This window comes from Saimiri boliviensis, chromosome 10 (assembly GCF_048565385.1).
Source record: "Saimiri boliviensis isolate mSaiBol1 chromosome 10, mSaiBol1.pri, whole genome shotgun sequence".
In the NCBI taxonomy this organism is placed as follows: Eukaryota; Metazoa; Chordata; class Mammalia; order Primates; family Cebidae; genus Saimiri; species Saimiri boliviensis.
The window spans coordinates 24,601,702-24,623,366 of record NC_133458.1 but is presented as its reverse complement, the minus strand read 5'-3'; the positions used below and the strand labels follow the sequence as shown (position 1 = coordinate 24,623,366).

Sequence of the window (21,665 nt, the reverse complement as noted above, 5' to 3'; positions counted from 1 at the left end):
GGCCTCAAAGTCGAGGATATGTGACTACCTGTTCAGTTCTAAGCCAAATACTGCTAAAAACTGTTGTAGGGAGGCGTCTTGTGGGTTGACCAGCTGGCCATAGGCGTCTGGCTTTTAGCAGTCCACGTTTGCTGCTAATCATGATCAGTCAATACTTTTCTAAACTAGTGCATGCTGGCCAGTATTCCGTAATGTTACTGACTTCTCAGAGGACTCTGTGCTGATTCAACCCAGCTGTCTTCCAGAAGTTCATCAAACATTTGTTTAGTGCAGGCGTCCGCAAACTTTTTACACAAGGGGCCAGTTCACTGTCCCGCAGACCGTTGGAGGGCCGCCACATACTGTGCTCTTCTCACTGACCACCAATGAAAGAGGTGCCCCTTCCTAAAGTGCGGTGGGGGGTTGGATAAATGGCCTCAGGGGGCCGCATGTGGCCCACGGGCCGTAGTTTGGGGACGCCTGGTTTAGTGTGATAACCTCTGACCAGCTTTCAAGACCCTTTATTCTTCTTGGCTTCATGAGCTAAACTACTGTGGTTCAAAGTGTGTTCTACTTAACGGGGAAATTGATTGGAATGTATCACTCCACAGCCTCATATAAATCACAACATTCTTCCCAAGCAGCAGTCTGGAAAGTTACTGTGACCTGGAAGAGCTGTGATGCCATCAGCAGGGAACTCTCTTAGGATGTAGAGAGAGGCATCCTTTCATCCTTTATTTCCCCAAAGCACTGGTTTTTCTCTTGCACTACCATGTTTATCAGAATGATAAACTAATAAGCAACGGTATGAGAGACAGCCTGACGGACCAACCCCCGTTCTCCTGGATTTCGCCCACTTTAGACGCCTGACTCTACTGTGCTGCGTTTCCCTGCCAGAGGCAAGACTGGCAGGCTGGGATGTGCCAAGTGCTTGGCTCTAAACTGCAAAACAAAACAGGAAAGGAGGGAATTTGTGAGTTAGCTGATTTGCAAACACCAGAGCAAGTCGCCATGTAAACATTTGTTTTTGTGTCTCTCAGGTTTTTCCATTTCTCTCAGGCAGCTACCTGGATGCCACCCTGATGGCATCAAAACGTGCTGCTCCTCAAGTTACTGGTGAACCCTTATTCACACTTTAAAAAACTCTGCTTCTTTCATGCCATTAAAAAGAAACCTAAAAGCCCCCACAAAACAAAGAAACAAAAAAACCTTTATGAACCAGTCATCACAGAGCATGTTCGTAAATATGGCAGGAGAGTCTCCAGTGTTGCTCAGAATCAATGTTAGGCCAACAGGTATGTCCCCAAGTGTCCATGAACGTGTCACGTGGAGGGAGCCATCACCTGGGGACCTGAGAATGAGCAGCCGCAGGCACACTCACACGGGGTGGCTGAGACAGGCCCATTCCCAGTGTACCCTGACTTTTTAAATAAAAGGTACCCGGGAATATGTTCTATGCCCCCAGCTCCAAATGCCAGTTTACTGAATTATCACACAAACCAGCATTTACTGGGTCTGACCAAACGTATGTGGTGAGTAAGCATTTGGACTCTTCACTGTGAGTCTAAAAGTTAGCTTTTCCATTTGCTCCCATTTTGCAGTTGAAGAAGTGTGGGGTGAATTCCACAGCACAGCCAGAATCTGAACACTGATTAAGAATACAGAACCTGTAATACACTTGCTTGGTAACGGAATAAAATAAAAATCCTGGATGACAAAAGACACTTAAAGGATATCACAGAGCAGTGGTACTTTCCTCCTATTTCCCAAAAGCACCTTCCCATTTAGCTTCCGTGTGACTGCTTATTTCCAACTCATTCAACTCCTGGTAAAAAAGGGAGAGTTATAATCAGGAAGTCCTGATAAATTGGAAAGAGGAAAAAAACTAATTTTCTCTAAACGTTTTATAGTATTACAGGGTCAGAAGGTCCCAACCAAGGTTATCTAATCTAGTTCTTGCCCCAGGCAGGATGACTTAAGTCATCCCAAAGAAAGGAAGGTTCATATAATTTGTAAAGATCTTCCCGAATTCTACCTACCTGAGAGGCAAGTTACAAGGATCACTTGCCTGTTGGAGGCTCTGCGAAACGCTCTGGAGCCTTTGAGAGGAAAGGCACAGCACAAATGCAAATTATTAACAATATAAATCAGCTCAATTCCCATAAACATAGCCATGCAACCCAGCCAAAGGAATGTGTGAGGCACGGAGCTACAATGACAGTCTTTGTCAGAAAATATATTTATTATGGATAGTGAGTGAAGTAAAGATGTCAGTATTCACTATCGAGGTTGTATCAGCCAAGGTTGCCTTCATATTAATAAAAATACCTTATCTCACTTGTAATCATTAACATTATTCCAGTAAAAGGGGTACACTTTCTCTCCTTTTTGCCTTCTTGCCTGTATGATCGCCATAGGAGGTTAAAATGAAATTGCTTAGATAAGCAAAGGAGACAAGAAAGAGAGACAAAACCAACATCCCGCAGCCTAGACGATTCCACCCCCCACTGCTGCCCCAAGAGCTATGTTTTCTGACTCTCTCCTTGCCTCACTCCAGTTCATTTAGCCCCCCACCCAACCCACTTTGTTAGGGTGGAGCTTCACCAAATGATGGGGCTCGCTGAGAAAAGAAACATTTTATGGTCAGTGGAAGTTAAACAGAAAGTACCACAAGGTGGAGAGGGCTGCCCTTCTCTTTCGATCGTCATAAGAGGGTTTACTAATACTGAGGGGTGTCCTTTAATGACTGATGCCTGGTCAAGGCTTTGGCCCTTCAAATTGCCACTGTTCAAAATGTGGTACGATTCTGCTGAATTCATTATCTGGTGTCTCTCTTTAGTGGTCTTCTCATTAGTGGTCTTCTCTTCAAATGGGTTGTTTGCTTCCTAGGAAAAAAAATGTTCCATCTCTGGAATATCGTCGATGGTGTTTTGCTTGTTCTGAGTTTTTATCCTCCCTTCTCAAGCATGCTCTGTTAAGAGAAACAGAGAGAGTAAGTTGTACCACCAGGAGAGGGCAGAAAATAAATGGCAGTAACTACTTAGTATAATTTGTGTTGCTTTTCAAATATCTAACTTTCAAAACACATCAAAGAAGGCATATGCTTCCTGTTCTCAAAATATTGCTCCTTTGATCAACACCATTGCTTTCTCACATATGATCTTTAAATGACCCCTCTCACCACCATACGGGCTGAAAACCCCAATAAGGCTGGGTGCGGTGGCTCACACCTGTAATCCCAACACTTTGGGAGGCCAAGGTGGGTCTCAAACTCCTAACCTCAGGTGATCCACCCGCCTCGGCCTCCTAAAAAGCTGGGATTACAGGCATGAGCCACCGTGCGCAGCCCACTTTTAGAGGTCTTTAAGAAGAAAAAAAGTGATACTCTCCCGTCTAGTTTTGCAATCATTCAGAGGCAAGGTGAGGCCGAGGTTGCCTCCAGTTCATCGGTTCCCGCCTGCCTCCTGCCAGCCCTCACCCTTCCAGCCATCTACATACCCAGCTCTCCACTGAGCTCCTACCAGGCACTGTTGCACCTGGTTACATGCTATGGGGAAACTAACACTTACACCTGTGGAAAATTCAGGACTAATAAAAGGTAATAATTTGCTAATTTTTATTTATTTGCTAAATACATGCTAACATTTATTTTATTGTGTAAACAATATAATATTTAGTAGTATCTGAGAGAAAGTAATTTTTTCCATTTCCCAGTTTCTGTGTCCCCTTCCAGAGATGGTGATAGTTCACAAGAGGAACGGTTCTGCCTGGTGCAGAGAGCAAGCCTGTAGCTGGAGCGAGCAGGGAAGGCTTCTCCAAGGACCTTCCACCATGGATCGAATACAGGTGGAGGACTAGGGTGGGACTGGGAGGAGTGAGGGGAGAGAGAAAGCGGTGGCCAGGATTCAGAGGGTGGGGGCAAGCCCAGCACATATGGAATCCTGAAGGGAGAGGCCTCGCTGGAAGAAATGACACGCTCAGGATTGATCAAGAGAAAGGGTGGAAAGAGGGCCAGGACAGTCGCCAGGCTGGACATGTGCTGTCTGGGGACATGTCCTAGCCACAGAAAACAAGGAGGAATGCTTTTAAAGAGGAGAACGGCATGTAGGAAGGTTAACCCGACATCCTTGGCATGGTGGATCCAACAGAGGGGAGTCTACAGGCAGGAAGGCCAAGGAGGAGGCAGATTAGAAACCAGACAAGGGTGGAGACAAGAACTCGAGCTACATGGGAAGAAAAAGGGAGACGGTGACACCTGAGGTATGGGAGGATCCTCAGTGACAAGGACAGTGATGGGGTCACCAAGAGAAATGGAGAAATCCATGGGAGCCTGGGAAGAAGGATGACTGAAAGTTTGGGTTTGAGAGACAATTTTGGGTGAGACCGCCCAAATGGAAATGTGTAGAAGGAAGTTGCAGGTTTTCTGAGATCAAAGGTCTCTGGACACAAAGATTTAGGGTCAAAAATTTAAAAACGATTGAAATGAAGGGGATAGAACAGAAAGAGTAGAAGTCAAATAAGATGTTTTCTTGGGTCTTAGGAGCAAAGGGTGGCTAGATTATCCCAAAGTGTCCATCATTGTAAGTTTCTGTAGAAGTCTGTGGAATAGGTTCCATAAATTCCAGATACATAGGTTTCTAAGAAGCCCTATGGATATCCATAGGGCACAAAAGAACAGATAAAAAGGCAGGCCAACTTAGACATCACACACAGAGAGTGGTCAGAAAAACGATGATTCTGTCACACAGAAAGTAAATTAGAAAAGCTAGATGCCTTTAGAGAAAACAGGAAAAACAAAGTAGGTGCAGGGGAAGATTCCGCTCAGCAGAGAGTGGTCCTTTAAGAACTCACACTGGAATGTGGGGCATGAGCTCCATGTTCGTTGGGAAAATAACACACTGAGCACCCACCATGTACGAGACACCACCTGGCAGTGTCACAGCGTCACAGCATGTCAGCAGTGCTCACCTGCTAGTCAATTGATCTGTGTGAGTCTCTCCAATTACATGGATGATATGTTCTATAAATTTCAGATATATAGACAACCTCACTACATCATGCTTTATTATATACAAAACGGAAGTCAGAACAAACCAGATCTATACTGAACCTATCTAAGGAAATTCAGTTACTGAAGAAAGTGATCTCTTTATAAACGATGCCACTTTGGAATTTGCATTTGGGGGTTATAGATTCACTGCTTTCTTCGACACACTGATGGGAAGGCTTTGAGCTGTCACCTGCCTGGCCAAGACTACACCGTCGTGCCTCGCTCTACAATTTTGGGCTTTCGTTTGTAAGGACAACCACATGACAGTGCACCTCCTTTCAAATATTTCAAAATAACCTGCAGCCACCGAAACTTAACGAAAGCAGCAGTTAGAGTGTTTTTTTGAAAGTCTAGAGATTGTTTTCACTAATCACCTTGCAAACGCAACCAAATATAGATGGGTAATTTTTCAGCCAAATTATATCACGCTAAGAATGTTAGACTCTCTTTCAGAAGGACAGACAAGATGGGGCCTGGCTGGTCTGAGGATGAGCAACCCAGTCTCACATAAAAACACTCAAAGAAATAACATTTTAATAACCCCTTTAACCACATTCACAAAATACCCTGTTACATGTACTACAATTCTAATCCTCCAAGATAGCACAGTGGTTCAGCTGATTTGTGGCGACTCCTTGAGGACACGTGGGACCACAGGAAAGCGCCAGGGCGGATCTATAAACATTTTGTCAAACTGCACTCACTTGCGACCGAAGGGTGGCAGAGGTGGTACAAAACCATCTCAATTCTAGCAGAGACATTAACAAACATAATGGCAGGTTGAATTTTTAAAAAGATACATTTATCTGTCAAACAGTCTGGGTTTTATTATCATATTGCAGCTCTGCAAGGAAACCCGCTCCAACCCAGACTGCAGGGCTTTTGGCTGGAGGGATCCGTAGGTCTGCTGAGGTCTGTGTTATTCAGCGTCCACCTTACAGGTTCTCCTATGGTCTCTGTATTGGTTCTGTAAGTAGCTGCTGTTGGGCTGAATTTCAACACTGCATAAATTTAACACTGCATAAATTAACATAGGAAATTCCCTAAAGAATGAGGGAAAAGCTTTGCAAGTTATAAAAAATTGCTTCCTTCATTTAAGGAACTGCTAACACTTAATGTGGAGGAAGAAATTCCTTGCTTTTGCTCATCATTTACGTATTTGGGCTTGCAAAAACTCCTTTTATAAACAGCTGGGTAAATCACCAAAAGGACAGAGTTGTTCAGGCATGAACACTGCTCTTTTCCCAAGTCTTTTTCTCATTCCAGCTACTGAAGAACTGGCAGCTCACAAATAAGAACAGCACCCCTGGAGGCCCGAGATTGCATGTCACTTCCGCTTATTAAAAAACGATCCTAACCACTTGCCTCAAATATTTTTGTTATGTAATCTCATCAACTGATTTTTGAATCACGGCTGTCTTGGAGGGACTGACTATCATAGCAGCGTGCCAGCTACTGGCTGTGTGGATAATCTAAGAGAAATGAGGGCAACCCTGGGTTACTAACCGATCATCATGAAGAGAATAAAAGCGGTTTGTTTTTTAAGATACCACTCAGAGTGCTTGTCTCCGGATGGGCTTACCCAGCACCTCACCAAGACTTCAGGCCTCACAAAGCTGGGTAGAGAAGCAGGAAGGTTTACTTAAACGTGGAAAAATGAAAGTGGACATGTGTCCTGGTACAGACCTGGTCTCAAGACATGAGTTTTACTAAGGGGGGTCAGGAAAACTGGGGAGTGGGAGACACTGGAGCTTCAACGAGGAAAAAGACAGAATGAGAAACTGTGCATGAGACAGGAAGGAAAAGTAATCTATAAATTGAATTTATGGGAAGCACAAAGCAAGCTCTGCCTGTGCACCAAGTAGTGTTCTTCACTACCTGGAAATCTGATTAGCTAACTGATTTTGTTTTCAATATGTGCCTATTCCCTGCAGCAAGAGCTGTTTGTTCTTTGTTCCTCCTGCTTTGGAGGAAATACGAGTTAACTTTTTCTGCCTGGATCTTGCTTTCTATCTTCTATGACAAATGCTCTGTATGATATTCAAATTAAGTTACAAGTAATTAACTCTTTATACAGCTGGCTGCAATAACAGACAAAACACTAATGTACTGCAGTTCTAACTTATGAAGGACGAGCACAAGGAAAGAAATGCCTATCAAGAAAAACGAAAATCTATTACCATGGTAATAATTCTTCTATTAAACTCAAATTTAAAAAAAGAGAAAATGTCACGAAGCAACGATTACTCTCAGAAAGTGGTTTAGAAAAGGATTCCTGTGACGGAAGAGGTTGGGTAAGAAATTTAAGTTTGGAATTTTGTTTGCTTTTGATGTGACTCGAAATTCAAAGGGCCGCCCTACCAAAAGATGGGAAACCTATTATGAAATACCCACGCGTCAGTCATCCTGTGAACCCGCATCCCGGCTGGGCAATTAATAAATGTCATCAGGTGATGATGATAAAGCAGCTTTCAAATACAATAAAAACATGCTCCTGGAGGGCTTCCCAGAAAGTTCACCTTCTGATTATCTTTGTGCTCTCTGAAAGTGGCCACTGTGTACATCAGGGGGAACCCTGATGTGGGTCAGGGCAGGGAAGCAGACTGACTGGGAGCAGTAGAACCAAGGGAGGGTCTGGCCACAGCTGTGAGCTAGCCAGGGCCTGGGGTCACATACTGTTTCAATGGGAACAAGAGAAGAGGGGAAGAGGATCTCTTTCAGAGCTTCTAGCCTCTTTCCACATCATCTTCCAATATGTTCCTAAGGCTAAAGATTCATTCCTAGGGTTGGTCTGATGAGACCTCTGCCAGGTAGCTTTGACCTGCAAGAAGTGACAGCTCCCATCTCCCAAAAGATGGAAAATAAGGCCTTGGCAGGACCTCTGAAAGGCCTAAGACCTTTAATGCAATTCAGGCCAACGGGCTCTAAGAGCAGTTTTTTTCAAACTTTGGGTAATGAGTCTCCTGGGGAATTTGGTCAAAGTTCTGAAGATGCTCAGACTTTCTGAATCAGAATCTCCAGGGATGGGTTTTGGGCGTGTACATTTTAAACAAACCCGTCAGGGGATTCTGATGCTCACCCACATCTGAGATCTGATACTACAAGGAAAATATCCTGGTTTTGAATTTAAGAGTGAGCTCTTTGGTCTGGGTTCTGCCCTTCTACAGATCATTTAAATTTTCTAGAAGCTAATTTTTGCACATGAAAAAATGAGGTTGGGTTACATGATCTCTACCGTCCTTTTAGCTGCAACAGCCTGTAAGTCTACTAAATCATTGCATCTAATGTAGAGTTCATCTGAAAACAATGATAACATATAGGCAATAGGTTTTTCTTTCAAGAACCTTGATTTCTAAGCAAAAGCTACTACTGTGTTTTCAGAACCCCTTCATACTCAAAATACGTCACAGATTTAGGAGCACTGACTCCTGGTCTAATACAAATATAATTCACAGGGGAGATGAAATGCACTGTCCTTCAGAAGGTGGACAGAAATTGTGCCAGGGCAAATTCCTCCATACGCACTGACCCTGAGGCTCTGACTTAGGAAGCCAACCAAATACTGGAGATATCAATGATATTTTAGAAATATCTAGACAACTGGGTGCACTACCCTTAAGGTGGAGAGCTGTCACATTAGGATCTAGCTTCATTTACTGGGTCCTGACCCCATGCTCCTCCCTGCGGCCAGGTTTCTTTCTGATCTCTCCAAAGAGATCAGCAAGAAGCATGTAGGTCTGAGGTGGGGTTGTCTCACTTACAAAACGTCCTTATTGTGAGCTGGGCTTACTGCAGGCGTGGCTCCTGCCCCACTGCCTGCTTACTGACTGAAACTTCTACTATGGTTTGGGGACCCTGGCTGACCCATCATCTCATCTTCAGGTCCCACACTGACCTCTGTCCCTTGGACATCTCCTGGGGTTGGTCCTTGCTTCTGGTTCCAGTTTGCCCTTGGTTGACAAGCTCCTGGTTCCTGGCTTCCTGCTCTGTTTTAAGAATCCCTTACCTCCCACAGCCTATATGTCACGGGATGAAAGGCATCATGATCCAGGAGAGGCTCACGGCTGGCTGGAGGGAGCCTGCATTTTCTAATGGCCTTTATTAGCCGACAAAAGGCTACATTCTGCCAGCCAGCGCAGAGACAGCTGTTTTTCACTTCACTGACTTTGGAAAAACTGTGAAACTGTTTCTATTCCCTCCCAGTTCTTTCTGCCACCTTGGCTTCCCCAGGGCTGTCAGGAGTGTGAACCTCAAAGAAAAGGTCCATAGCAGTGGGAGGCCAGGCAGCAGCACTCCCATCAGAAACGCAAGTGTTCTTCCCAAGTAAACGTTTAAGGTGGACAGCAACATTTAAGAGGCAAAGGCACAAACACCGGATGTCTCAAAAGAAGAGGTGCTGCTTTTATCAAACAGGCCGCGTCTCTTCATCTGACTGCGCCTATGAACAGGCATGCTTACGCATACCACCTTTTGCTCTCTATACATGAAAGCAGAAACAGTCCTGGAATAACAGAGCTAGATGGCCCTCATGGATCACCTGGTTCAAACCTTCAATTTATCAAAGCAACTGAAGCTCGAGTCACTATAATTAGATTAGGATGGTAGCAACAGCATTTCCCAGAAACCCCACCCTCCCAGGGAACACAGAATGTCCCGTAAGGGTCCAGCCCGCTTCTGCACTTTTCTGTCAATAGCAGCAGGGCTGAGAAAAAGCTGACATGCTTAGACTAGCTCCTCCCAATGCAGCCCAGTTCTGCAAGTAAACAGCAGAGAAGCGGTATGTCCCAGGGCACTGTTCCGGAGGTAATGCAGATGTGACAGCAAACACTTTCGACACCCTTCTTTTTTAAAAAACAACTTGGGCACATTTTGGTTTACTCCTGAGCAAATACTGTGGCTTCCCATTCCCCCTCCTTTCTGTCTCTCCTGTAAGGCAGGTGTAGCAAGATAGAATGGGAACCAGATATCAATGGCAAGAAGAGGTAATCCAATCTTGCCGAGCTTGAGAAAGTTATGATGAGGAAGGAGACCCTTAATCCTCTTCAGCTTCTAAGGCCATTTCCCCATCAGCCTTCTACATTGCTCAAAAGGAGGAGTTAGAAGTCCACTAGAGGAGGGGCCGGTTGGCACCTCCGGCCAGGTTAAGGATAAGACCTCTACTGCTAACCACAATCCCATCTCTAGATCATGGGTATGGCATGGAGGAATCTTTCCAGAAGGCATTGCTTTTACTTTAACGTGATCAGACCCTCACCTAAGTCATGTATCCCATGCCTACTTCATGGATCAAGACCCTCTCACATGTAATTTCTAGAGTTGTAAGCCTTTAAAAGGGCAAGGATTTTCTTTGTTGGAGAGCTCGGCTGTTAAGGTATTTTCACCAGCCGCAGCTCCTGGTGAAATAAATCAGCACTTCTTCCCAGTTTGGTGTTTGAGAGGTTTGTTTGTGGTCTTTCCTACTTCAATGAGGCTAAGCAGATATGAGAAGTAAAAGACAAAGAGGCATGTATCAACCGATGTTCTCCTTCATTTTTAAATGCTGCATCTCATATAGCCAGCCGGTAGCTTTTAAGTCTTAGAAGTAATAATTATAGCAATTTAATATCTCTTTACTCTCATGAAGAACACGTAACTTAATATACTAGAAATAACAGTCTAAATGTCTCATGTCAACTCATGGGAAATCGTTTGAGAACAGCTGAAGAAAGACTCATGTGAGTAAGTGGAAAAATAAGTAGAGAGGAAGAGTAAGGCTAAGGGGTATCTGGAAATTTTCCTATCAGTAAAATCTATCAGTCTCTAGGATAATGCCCCAGGGAACCAGTGAAAGGCCAATCTGATGAGGCATTTAAGAGTGGAGTGGACCTAGCCACTGGAATTATTCCATGGGGGAAACTGTTGCACTGTGTGTCAGATATGGACAACACATCCTAATAGCTTGTTGTGCTGAGTATTTCCATGTTTAGCATGTCCAGCTTGTTCCCTGGATTTAACAGGAAACATAAGGAGAGTTGGCCTATGAGGAGCTGCTAAAATAGGCCGTCGGGACCACGTATCTTGCTGGAGTCTCTTCTAACAACAGGGGCACAGTTGGGGTCACGAGGCTAGACTAAATTCACAAAGAGCAAAAGGACAACCTGGTATTGGAGACAAAGTAACTGCTCATGAAACACTGATAGAAGTTCCTTCTGACCTCGTGGCCCAATCTTAAAACGGAGCAGTGCCAAGCTGCCCCTTTCATCACAGGCTTCATCAACCCAATCCCCACGTGTGACCTTCAGACGCTGTCACCCTGCTGGTTAGATAGTCCACGTTCTTTGCCCTCCCTCCAGCGCTTTCACTTTCGCTTTCCTTTACTGCCTTATTTCTGTATTAGTGGATGATGGCTGATACCCCTTCACAATCTTACCCACTCAAAAACCAAACGTCACCTATGTATTTTGAAATTGTTTGTTTCTATGGCAAGGTACATCTTGGTCTAGCTGCTAAATTTACTATCGTGACTTCCCTAAGTTTCAACGCTCTCAACTGGAAAATGGTGAAAATAAAACCATCTCTATTTACATCTCAGGTTGTCATAAAAAAAAAAAAAGCAAGTAAAAGGATGGATGTGTAATGACCTTGCAATCCTAACGACTGCAGAAATGTGAGGTGGTGCTACTTCTTGGTTCTCATCCATTTCAATGTCACCCATCTTAGGAAAAAAGGTTTGAGGGCTTCTATCTTTTTAACATTAACTTGTATTATACACCTCCTGATAACTGAATACAAGAGCCATGAGAACAATAGGCACTCCAAACACACTACCTGAAAATAACAGATCGGAGAGTGAGGGGGAAAAAAGAGGGTCTCTTTTGGAATCACTAATAATAAATTGATGCTTTTGGCTGAGCTGTTTAGTTAATTTCAGCACAATAATGCAACTGAGGAAAGAAGGGGGGAAATTAGATTTACTGAATACTTTATAAAAAAGTAATCCTCACAACATTACCCCAATTCACAGATTAGAAAACTCAAGCCCCAAGGTCACAGAGCTAGTAAAAGGAGAGGGTACAAACTCAGGCCTTCCAGATTCTAACTCCCTATCGTGCCATGTGGCATATTTGATTTTGTCACAAGTTAACTGTGCTTTATCCTATAAATATATACCATTGATCTCACAGGACTATGTAGATGATTCAGCACAACCCAGACAGGCAGGATGGGGTCGATACTCCCCATGCCCCTGTAGCGGCCACTTTGGTAACACCACAAATCACACAGTGAAAGTAAGCATGTGTGCTGGAGACCAGCATTGAAATACACACTTTGTCACAGCCCCTCTTTTCCACCGACCGCCACCTCAATAAGGCACTGTTCTCAAGTTAGAAAAATCCATGAATCAACCTGTAAGTCCTAAGTCCTTCAGTTCGTATTCATATTGAAGGCTGGGGTTTGTTAAGAGCATATCAGAAGCTGTTTTCGACAAATAGAATGTACTAACTTAACATTAGCAACATTGCTTCTACCAAAGACCTTTAAAGAAAAGGATCCCTTGCATACTACTAAGAGTTATGCAAGTGCTGCTACAAGCAAGAAACAGAAAAAAGCTGCAAGCCACTAGGCTTTTAAGGGCAACAAATGCTTTTAATAAATCTTGATTATATTTTTTCCACTAATGTTACTGTTATTTTCCAGCTATCCAGACAATACTAACCCTCCCATCAGATACTTAGAGAGTCTAAAAATTTTACACCAAGTGATATTATTCTAACTAGAGCACTGCAGAAAGGCATGCTGTGAAACAAACGCTACATTTAGTTGGATTCGAAGGTCAAATCTATGGAGTTTGTCAGCAGAAGGAATCAAAGTTTCCAACAATTTCCACCTCTCAGAACAACCTATACCCAACTGTTAAATTGGTTAAATGATAGGCAATTACATGACCTGCTGGAATTGATAATTTGCTTCAGGGTTTATCATTCATTAGCTTTCTAAAGTACATAAATTAGAGAAAATGCATGTCCTGTGAACATCATATTTTTCTAATACGAAGGGTCAAGAGAAGAATACGGCTATGGTCTGTAAAAGCAGTGGAAATTCTTTTTTAAATGCTCTTTCTGGTTTCCCTTTCCCTGTCCAATTAGGTGGACTCTACTGGAAGGGTTGGACAGTGACTGAATGAGGGTTTTTTTGCTGTTGTTTTCACCTGGCCCCTGCATGACTCTACCTGCTGCTCTTGGGCCCAAGGCTGCCAGCTCTTAATCTGTATCCTCTTCGCTGGCTCTCAATAGTGGCCTAAAAGCATGAGGCATGACCCTGAGAACCTTATGATTAGAAGACAAAAGTTCAGCGCAAGTGGAGTAAAGTATATCCTTAGTAGAATCCTTTTTTTCTGTAAATTAACGAGTTGAACACAAGGAAGATACAGGCTCTTTGACAATGATCTGGATAGGAGTTATGCACTAACCAACTAATCACAGTAATTCCTGACGCGATGAGTAGAGCTTATAAAGCTTTTTCACACAGAGTGGTCCACTAAGTCCTCACCACTGCCTCAGGTCATCCAGCTTTCTATTTGCCCAGTGCCCCCACTGGCCTGGCACACCTACCTGTTTGGCATGATTGACACAGTGCATATACTGGCTGGCCAGAGCGGAGCATTTGAGGGTCTGGTGTGTGTTCTCACGGTAACACTGGAGAATCTTGGCCTGCAGATCAGCACAGACTGGATGAGACTCATATCGCCTGAAAACAAACACAGGAACCACTGAGACCAATGGTCTTCATTCAGAATAAAAATCAAGGTTCAAGACCGCATAAAACGTAGTATAAGACATAGGTGTTGCAAATGCAGAAAAAAGTTTAAGAGAAAGAATTTTCCTTAAACATTAGCACTGCTGTGAGTTAGTCTGGACAATGTAACCTTCCCTTCCCAATCGAAACCATATCAATGCTGCCAGAAACCTGGAAGCCCTCAGTTCTCTCTTCCATTCCCACATCCACTTGGTCACAAAGTTGGAGATCCCTGCAGCCTGGTCCTCCTCCTCCACACTCGCTGTCGATACATGGCTTCCAAGTGAGCCACATCCTGGATTCAAGAAATGACCTCCCAGCTGGTTTCTCTCTCAGCTTTGACACCCTCTACTCCTGCCTCTACACATCTTCCAGAGGGTTCTTTCCAATAGTAAATTGAAGATGGTATCATTCCCCAGCACTTTCTACACAAAATACAAGGGCAGCCGGCTGGATCCAGCTTCTTGACCAGGTTCCTGCCTACCCTGTCGCCTTCAACCCTCAACCCTGCACACAGCCAGTGCCTGGACAAACCCAGTTCAGGGTTTGGTTCTTACACTCTCTTCATGTCTTAGCTCATGCTGCTCTTGATACTGGAAATGCTCTTCACCCAAACTCCCACCCATGCCTATATACCTGGAAAACACCTGCCCATCCTTTGCTACTTCATTCAAGGGTCAACTTTCACTAGCTCTCCACCCCAACCCTGGTACAGTCTATCAGTCCCTTTATGATGACCCCATTGGTCCTACTTTTCTTGCCATGCACGTGACACTGACTACACCATCGTCTAATACAATTTAGTAACCTACATTTACTAGAATGCAGATTTCAAGAAATGTGTCTTATTTTCTTTGTCACCTCAGCTATTAGACATGGAAACCCCTATAGGAGTCATGTAATACATTTACTGAATGAATACAAACGGATGCAAAGAAAACATTTTAAAGTCCCCTGAGTGAAAATTCTGCTAATTATACTTACAAATCTCAGATTTTAGTCAGATTGCTTCTCTGTGAATATGTGAGACCAAATGTAAATGTTTCCAAATAGCTTATAATATATGCTTGAAAAATGATAATAAACCAAATGAATTATATGGATAAAAGTAAAATATTCTTGTTAATACAGCAGGGAAGTTTGGACTGTAAGAACTAAATACACACGGAGAAAAAAACACAGTATTATTACTTTTAATATAGAAATTCATATTTTTTCAAGTTAGTTTTAATACAAGAAGCTTCCAGTCTTTCTTATCACTTCTATTTTTGAAATTTAAATTTGTAATTTCCATGGTAATCTTGAAATCACATTATTTTAAATTTAATGGGTTCTAAAAAAAAAAAAAAAAAACCCTAGAGAACATAGGGGAATATTTCTCATCAATAAGGAAACCCCTGGGTGACAATTTGTCTCCTCATTACTTTTACCCAGTACACTAAGCTAATATATATTCTGCTAGAATAGAAATACGAAGCATGTTAGTGGTTCCTGACTTCCTGCTACCCTCTAAAGAACACAGACATACAGAGAAAAAAATATTTCAGCAAATTTTCTATAACATCACTTTTACTTTTTCATTCATTACCTTACTGCTTTGTCAAATACCTAAGAACAGAATTTAAATCTAATCCCAGGAGTGTCCATGCTTTAAGATTTCAAACTTCAGATGTCTGTGAATTTTTCTGGACACAGATTTCTCTAATCCTTTACCACGAACATCGGGATTTAAAAGGAATCAGCTGTGCTTCAAAGAGTAGCGGCACAGATAACACTAATTATAGCAAGACCTGCATCTGGATAAATACTGAATAAAATATGATTAAGCATCAGATCAGCTGAACCTGGCAAATACATGACTAATGACTAATAGTTCATAGGAAAGCAGGGTTACATTCTATCCTAGTGTTGACAACTAAGCGTGTCTCCAATGTGTCTTAGATTTAAAAGCAGGGGAAGGAGGTGAGCAGGGGAGACTAGAACAACCCTGAGCGGATATGCAGCCCTTCCTCATTAACATACAGGAAAAGACTACAAAAATGTGCATCCACACACTGCGTATTATAAAAAAGCATATTTTTTCCTTTAAAAAGACTACTCACCATGGGATAATTCACCTAATTATGGACTCCTTAGAAAGAGGTCATTTAAGTTGCAGATAAGCATTTACCCTGAGCTGAGCTATTAGTCATGCAAGTTAAAGTCCATGAGTTATTTATGATTTCAAATGTGTCAAAATATACTTTTATCACCACAAGTCAATACTACTCACTTCCAGGGCTCTTGATTTCCTGTCTGGTGGTCTGTTCTCTCTCTCTCTCTCTCTCTCTCTCTCTCTCTCTCTCTCTCTGTGTGTGTGTGTGTGTGTGTGTGTGTGTGTGGTCTTCTTCTGAAATTCTTTTTGTCCACATTTCAATCTGTATTAATGATTAGATGGCAGAAATGGGGAAAGAGGGATGGAAATGAGCATAATTGTCTTCCAGTTCCTGGAGTAGACTCGGGACATTTTCTTGGATTAATCTGTAAGGGTAAAGGTTTGCCTCTGTATTGATCTGTAAAGCTTGTTATACTGCCCTAATGCACTGTTTTCACTTTGGGAAAACGCTAAATGGGATTGCTGTCTAACATTAGAAGGCCATAAAACACAAGCCATGGCACGTTCCATTCAGGATAAAGGTTTCAAAAACATTTCCAATATGCATTATGGTAAACCCTCCATATAATCATAGAGTCGGCAATTGACTTTTATTGACTGCTTTCATTCCTGCTGATGGAAAAAGCCCCTATTAGGCAAAAATAACAAAAGGCAGACTTGCAAGGTACTTAGGAAGGAAAATTAAATCTTAGTGGCAAAGGACAATTAGACAGGTTAATTTCTTTATATGTAAGGAAAAGGCAAAGAAATGGTGAATGACAATGTGAAGAGAGAGATGAAATACAGATTTGGAGGACGTGAAACACTAAGAAGTGGGAAGATCTAATAGTCACCCAAAAACATTTTTAGCAAGAAGAAATCGGTGGAATAGAGTCAACCTTTGAAAATGTTCATTTAACAAAAACAAGAAAAAAAATCCAGTTTTGTGGTCACTTGAAATTACTGGGAACCTTTAATGGATCCTACTACATGTGCGCACGTCTCTTTCTCTCTCTCTCTCTTTTTTTTTTGAGACGGATTCTCACTCTGTTGCCCAGGCTGGAGTGCAGTGGCGATCTCGGCTCACCGCAACCTCTGCCTCCTGGGTTGAAGCGATTCTCCTGCCTTAGCCTCCTAAGTAGCTGGGATTATATGGGTTTGCCACCATGCCTGGCTAATTTTTGTATTTTTAGTAGAGGTGGGGTTTCACCATATTGGTCAGGCTGATCTTGAACTCCTGACCTCGGGATCCACCCTCCTTGGCCTCCCAAAGTGCTGGGATTACAGGTTGTACTCCTGTACTCTTTTACTGTCAGTTCCCTTCCTCTCTCCTCATCTCCACCAGCACTGACAGCCCTCCCTTTGGCCCTCCCCACCCCCTACAGTGGCACTGAAGGCCCAAGGGGTTGCTGACAGTACCAAAGGTAGACCCGGAATCCCAAAGTTTAGACCCAAGAAGAAAATCAAAGGAAGCACTTCTGGTAGGTATTCTGTAGCCTGTCACCAGTAAAACATTTTTTGGCTAATGTTTAATGCTAATAGTCACTTAAAAGGCATCTAAAAATATATATCCAAGTATTTTTTCTCATTTTACTAACAGGTCTATTGTAGGGACTTTGGAAGAAGACAGAAAAGAATAAAAATACACATTTAGACTGTTTCTAATTTTTCAGTGCTTAAAAAACATGGTGAAGGATATAAATTAATACTACCATTTCTGATTATTTCCTTAGGAGACTTTGCTGTAAGTTAAATTAATTGATTGAAGAGAAATGAAAACAGTTTCAGCAAAAACAAAGCCGAGGGCGAATCCGGAACTCCTCTCTTAAGCCCCTATGACACAGTTACACTTGGTTATGTTTTAAAACTATCTGTTGGTTTCACTGCTGACTCTACTTTCAAGTCTTAGAAACTTCTTTGATGTGGGTCTGAGCTTTCCATTTCAAGAAAACTACTTGCCCATCTTTTTAGTTCTGCTAATATAAATGGCAAGGATAGTAAGGTAACTTCAGAGAAGGGAAAAATAGGGAGAGAACACTCCTCACCCCACTCAACACTCAGAAGGCTAAAAACGTCAAAAGACGACAATCAGTTTGCAGCCACACCTCCCCAGGCTCCAGAGGACACTGAAGTCACTCATAATGAGTGTAGGCACTCAAAGAAAGGATCCTTTCCCTATACCTGGACCAGAAGTACTCTGACAGAGTTCTACAGATACTATGATGAAATACCAGAGAGAGGGAGAAGAGAAGGAATGAGAAGGAAAGGAGGAGGGAGAGGGAGAATAAATATGAGAATGGCTGGTGGTAAAAGGAGAATTCTAATTTTTTAAACAGGTTTTGATAATGCATCCTTCATGGGATTAGGTTGTCTCATAAAACCATATTTTACTCTAAAAGCAGACACACACACACAGCCATGGAATCAAAGCTTTAGGTCTAATTTCTATGGCACAATGCAAAAACTCTAATTTTCGTCTCTACCAACTTTTCACTAGCTCTTAAAACCAGTGATCAGGATTTCTGCTTTTCTTTTAAAACGCAAAACTAAAGCTATTGGGCATATTGCCAATATTTAAAAATATGTCACAATTCACTTTTGTTTATCACTTAAAAATAGTCTATCATAACATGCAATATAAAGGAAGAAAATGTTTATCTGAAATGTACTATGTTGCCTTTTTATATTTAATTTTACCTTAAATCTAAATATCCTGATATTTGTTTTCAGAGTAAAATGTAAATAGCCTCTAACAATGCAAGATCTGTAAAATTCAGTTTTAAGCTTTTCTGACATTCTTAATGACGCTAACCATTTTATTAATGCTATTTCCATTTGAGCTGTAATCAAATTTCCACAATTACACTTTAGAGGTCCAACTCAAAAGTGGTCCAAACAGATCCAAAAGCTGCCTGCTTTGTTTCCATTCGTTTTTATATACAAGTTGAGATGCAATTTCTTTTGATTACTAGCATAACAAATGTTAACGAATACATTTTCTACCACTACAACACAAAATGCCAAGTGGCCTCCACTGTTACCAGAGAAAGGAATGCTGACCTAGACATCACCTAGTTCAGCACTTAGCTCAAGGAACCAGTCAAACTGAGAGCAGACCATGACCTGTCATGAGGGCCATACTATTTAATCAAATAGCTTCAGCTTGGGCTAGCTAGAAAACAGAGCACATAAAATTCTATCCCGTATACCCAAGGTATGAAATAACAGCATCTATCTAAAAATACTTTAAGATTTAACATTTTAATTTTAATCCACTGTTGACTTTGGAAAAAGATGTCAGGTTCACAGCTCCATAATCTGGATCCACAGGGGACGCGTGACTTGGAGGACAGGAAGGGAATGCACTGCCAGCCTTCCACTCCAGTGTTAGAAAATCCTGAATAAAAGCCCTAAACCCAGGAAAACCCCAAAGAGAGGAAGGACCTCTGGTTACCTCTCCCTGCTAAAATGAGCAACACAGTACCCTATACACACAGATACGCAGTTCTTAGGCCAATAGGCCTCATGTGCCCTAAACAGAGGAGTACAAACACGCCAAAATACAAGGTGAGCATACAACTTTTCAACTTTGCAATATGATTTTCTTATTCAATAATACTGGGTCCTTGGAAATGATGGGGGCAGGCTGGAAAAACCTAAGAGAGCAAGAATTTAACAACATGTGGCCACGTGAGAGCTGGTACGGGTTGGTGGCTTCTCTGTGGTGCTCAGTGGAGAATACTACGCTCTGACACTGTGGGACTCCCCCGAGGCCTGCTTTCTTCTAAAGAGGCAGCTCTCATTCCACCCTTTACAGTGAACCCTCTTGGGATGTTGCCAACTGCACCAAACCGTCAGTTGGATCTCACTATATGAGCTCACCCAGCACAAATGAAGAGCGGGAGAGTTCCTTTTCCTCATTAGGGGTCTGAACTTAGGAAACTGGGTTTCCAAAGAATGAGAGTCCCCAGTTTTGTTTAGTTGTTTAACAGGTGGAAGGATTTGGGAAGTCAGGCATTTGGTATGAGGTGGAAGAAACAAGCCATTGGCTAATTTTTACTTTCCACCATATCTTGGTGGTGTTGACTTATATTTGGGCTACATATCTCTAAAAAGGGAGATAACATTTTTACTTAATTCTTACTTAAGAGATATCAGGATTAAGAGGAAATAATTGTGTAGAGTTTAGGGATACAACATAACTGATGGCAACATGAACTCAGTTTGGAAGGACCCCAAATAAACTTGCAGATCACATATAATTTAGAACAACCAAGTACTCACGAGATGCTATTTTCTCAAGCCTACAAAGTCTTCTCAATAGGCAAAGTTCTACAGCTAACAAATTGCACTTTCGTCTGGGTGGGGAGCCTTTATTTAGAGAGATATAAGCTATCCCTACCTCCCTTTCTTTCTTAACAATGCTTGAAATGTTGTTATTGCTTAACAAACGTCAAATAATAATGCTGTAATAAAAACAGGCACTAGTAGGTTAACAATGCATTTTTTTAGCAGCAGTTATATTACACAAAGTATTCCGGGTAGAAACTACCTCCTAGCATGCGCATAGTAGGAACAGAATAAAATCACAGTTCACAGAAGTAGTCCTTGGTTATAAGAATCACAAATTTGAAGATTATTCTCTTTGTTCTTTCAAAAGATCCACAGATATTGGAATGAAAATGCTAAATTTGTATCTCCAAAGGATGTATCAAGGTGTGAATGAGACCAAGTAATCTTAACACAGATCAAACTTTTTATTTTAATATCTCAATTAGGTTCCAGGGTCAAGAAAAGCATTGCTATTATTTACTCTCTCCTGACTTCCTAAAATAACTGTTTAATTACATAACAGAAAAATGTTTATCGTGAGCTATACACAATGTATCAATCACAGATTTTTCCTTAAACAACTATGTTCTTAGATATCTATTTATATAATGTATTCAACTTATGCTGACATCCCTGAGGCTTTGTGAGTTATTTCCAATCCCTCATGATGCTACCTTGGAATGTTCATTAAAATAGGTTTTAGGATTAAAAACAGGAATTGGTTGGTTCATTCCTGTTCATTCCTGTTGGTTGGTTCATTTATTCTTTTATCTACTCAGTCACTCTCACAACAGAAGGAAGACAGGAGGAACTGGGATAAGCTGAGGAGAGCAGAAAGATCTTAGGAAGCAAAAGAATCTACTAGAACTACAGGAGAAAGGGAAGAAATCAGGAGCCAGATGTGTGCAGGTGGAGAAAAGGCAGAGGGACTGGCTGGGCACTCCGACCCCTCCACTGGGAGGGACGAGGGAGAGAAATGGGGAGGTCAAGGCTGGGAACTAAAGCAAACTATGACATCTGACTTCGAAGGTAACTTTAATTTCAAGTTCTTGAAAGGGTGTTACTCCCTTTATCACCCATTCTTCCTGCAGAAAGCCTGGCGTTTAGAAGATGGGTAACTGGAAATCCCCAGTGTAGCTGGGGGACAGGGCACCAGGCCTGACAAGCTACCAGGTTTTTCTGACAAAGGATACCTAAGACTTAATGAGAAAATTGAAGGGAACACCGAACATACCCTCCCAGAAATAATCCTTCCATATTTGGAGAAGTATTTACTTCGTGGGCCTTCTTATATCACTTTCCTCACTCTAACTACGACAATAGCTTAGAATCACAGACTCTTCTGTTCAGTAGTATGCAGGCAGCATTCTGTGCAGAAATACAGTTGGGCACACA

At 42.1% G+C, this 21,665-nt stretch overlaps 1 protein-coding gene across 2 annotated transcripts in view; it reads right to left on the bottom strand.

The window, feature by feature from the left end:
- Positions 1-2,202: 2,202 nt before the first annotated feature.
- The window catches only part of CHCHD3 (coiled-coil-helix-coiled-coil-helix domain containing 3), a 293,060-nt gene continuing 273,597 nt past the window's right edge, over positions 2,203-21,665 (bottom strand). For both annotated transcript variants that reach the window (XM_010342955.3, XM_039472913.2), the window contains 2 exons: positions 13,621-13,756; positions 2,203-2,950 (listed from right to left, as the gene is read on the bottom strand). In XM_010342955.3, the coding sequence (XP_010341257.1) occupies positions 2,927-2,950; positions 13,621-13,756 (160 nt within the window). In that variant the 3' untranslated portion in view covers positions 2,203-2,926. The remainder of the gene's footprint in view (positions 2,951-13,620; positions 13,757-21,665) is intronic.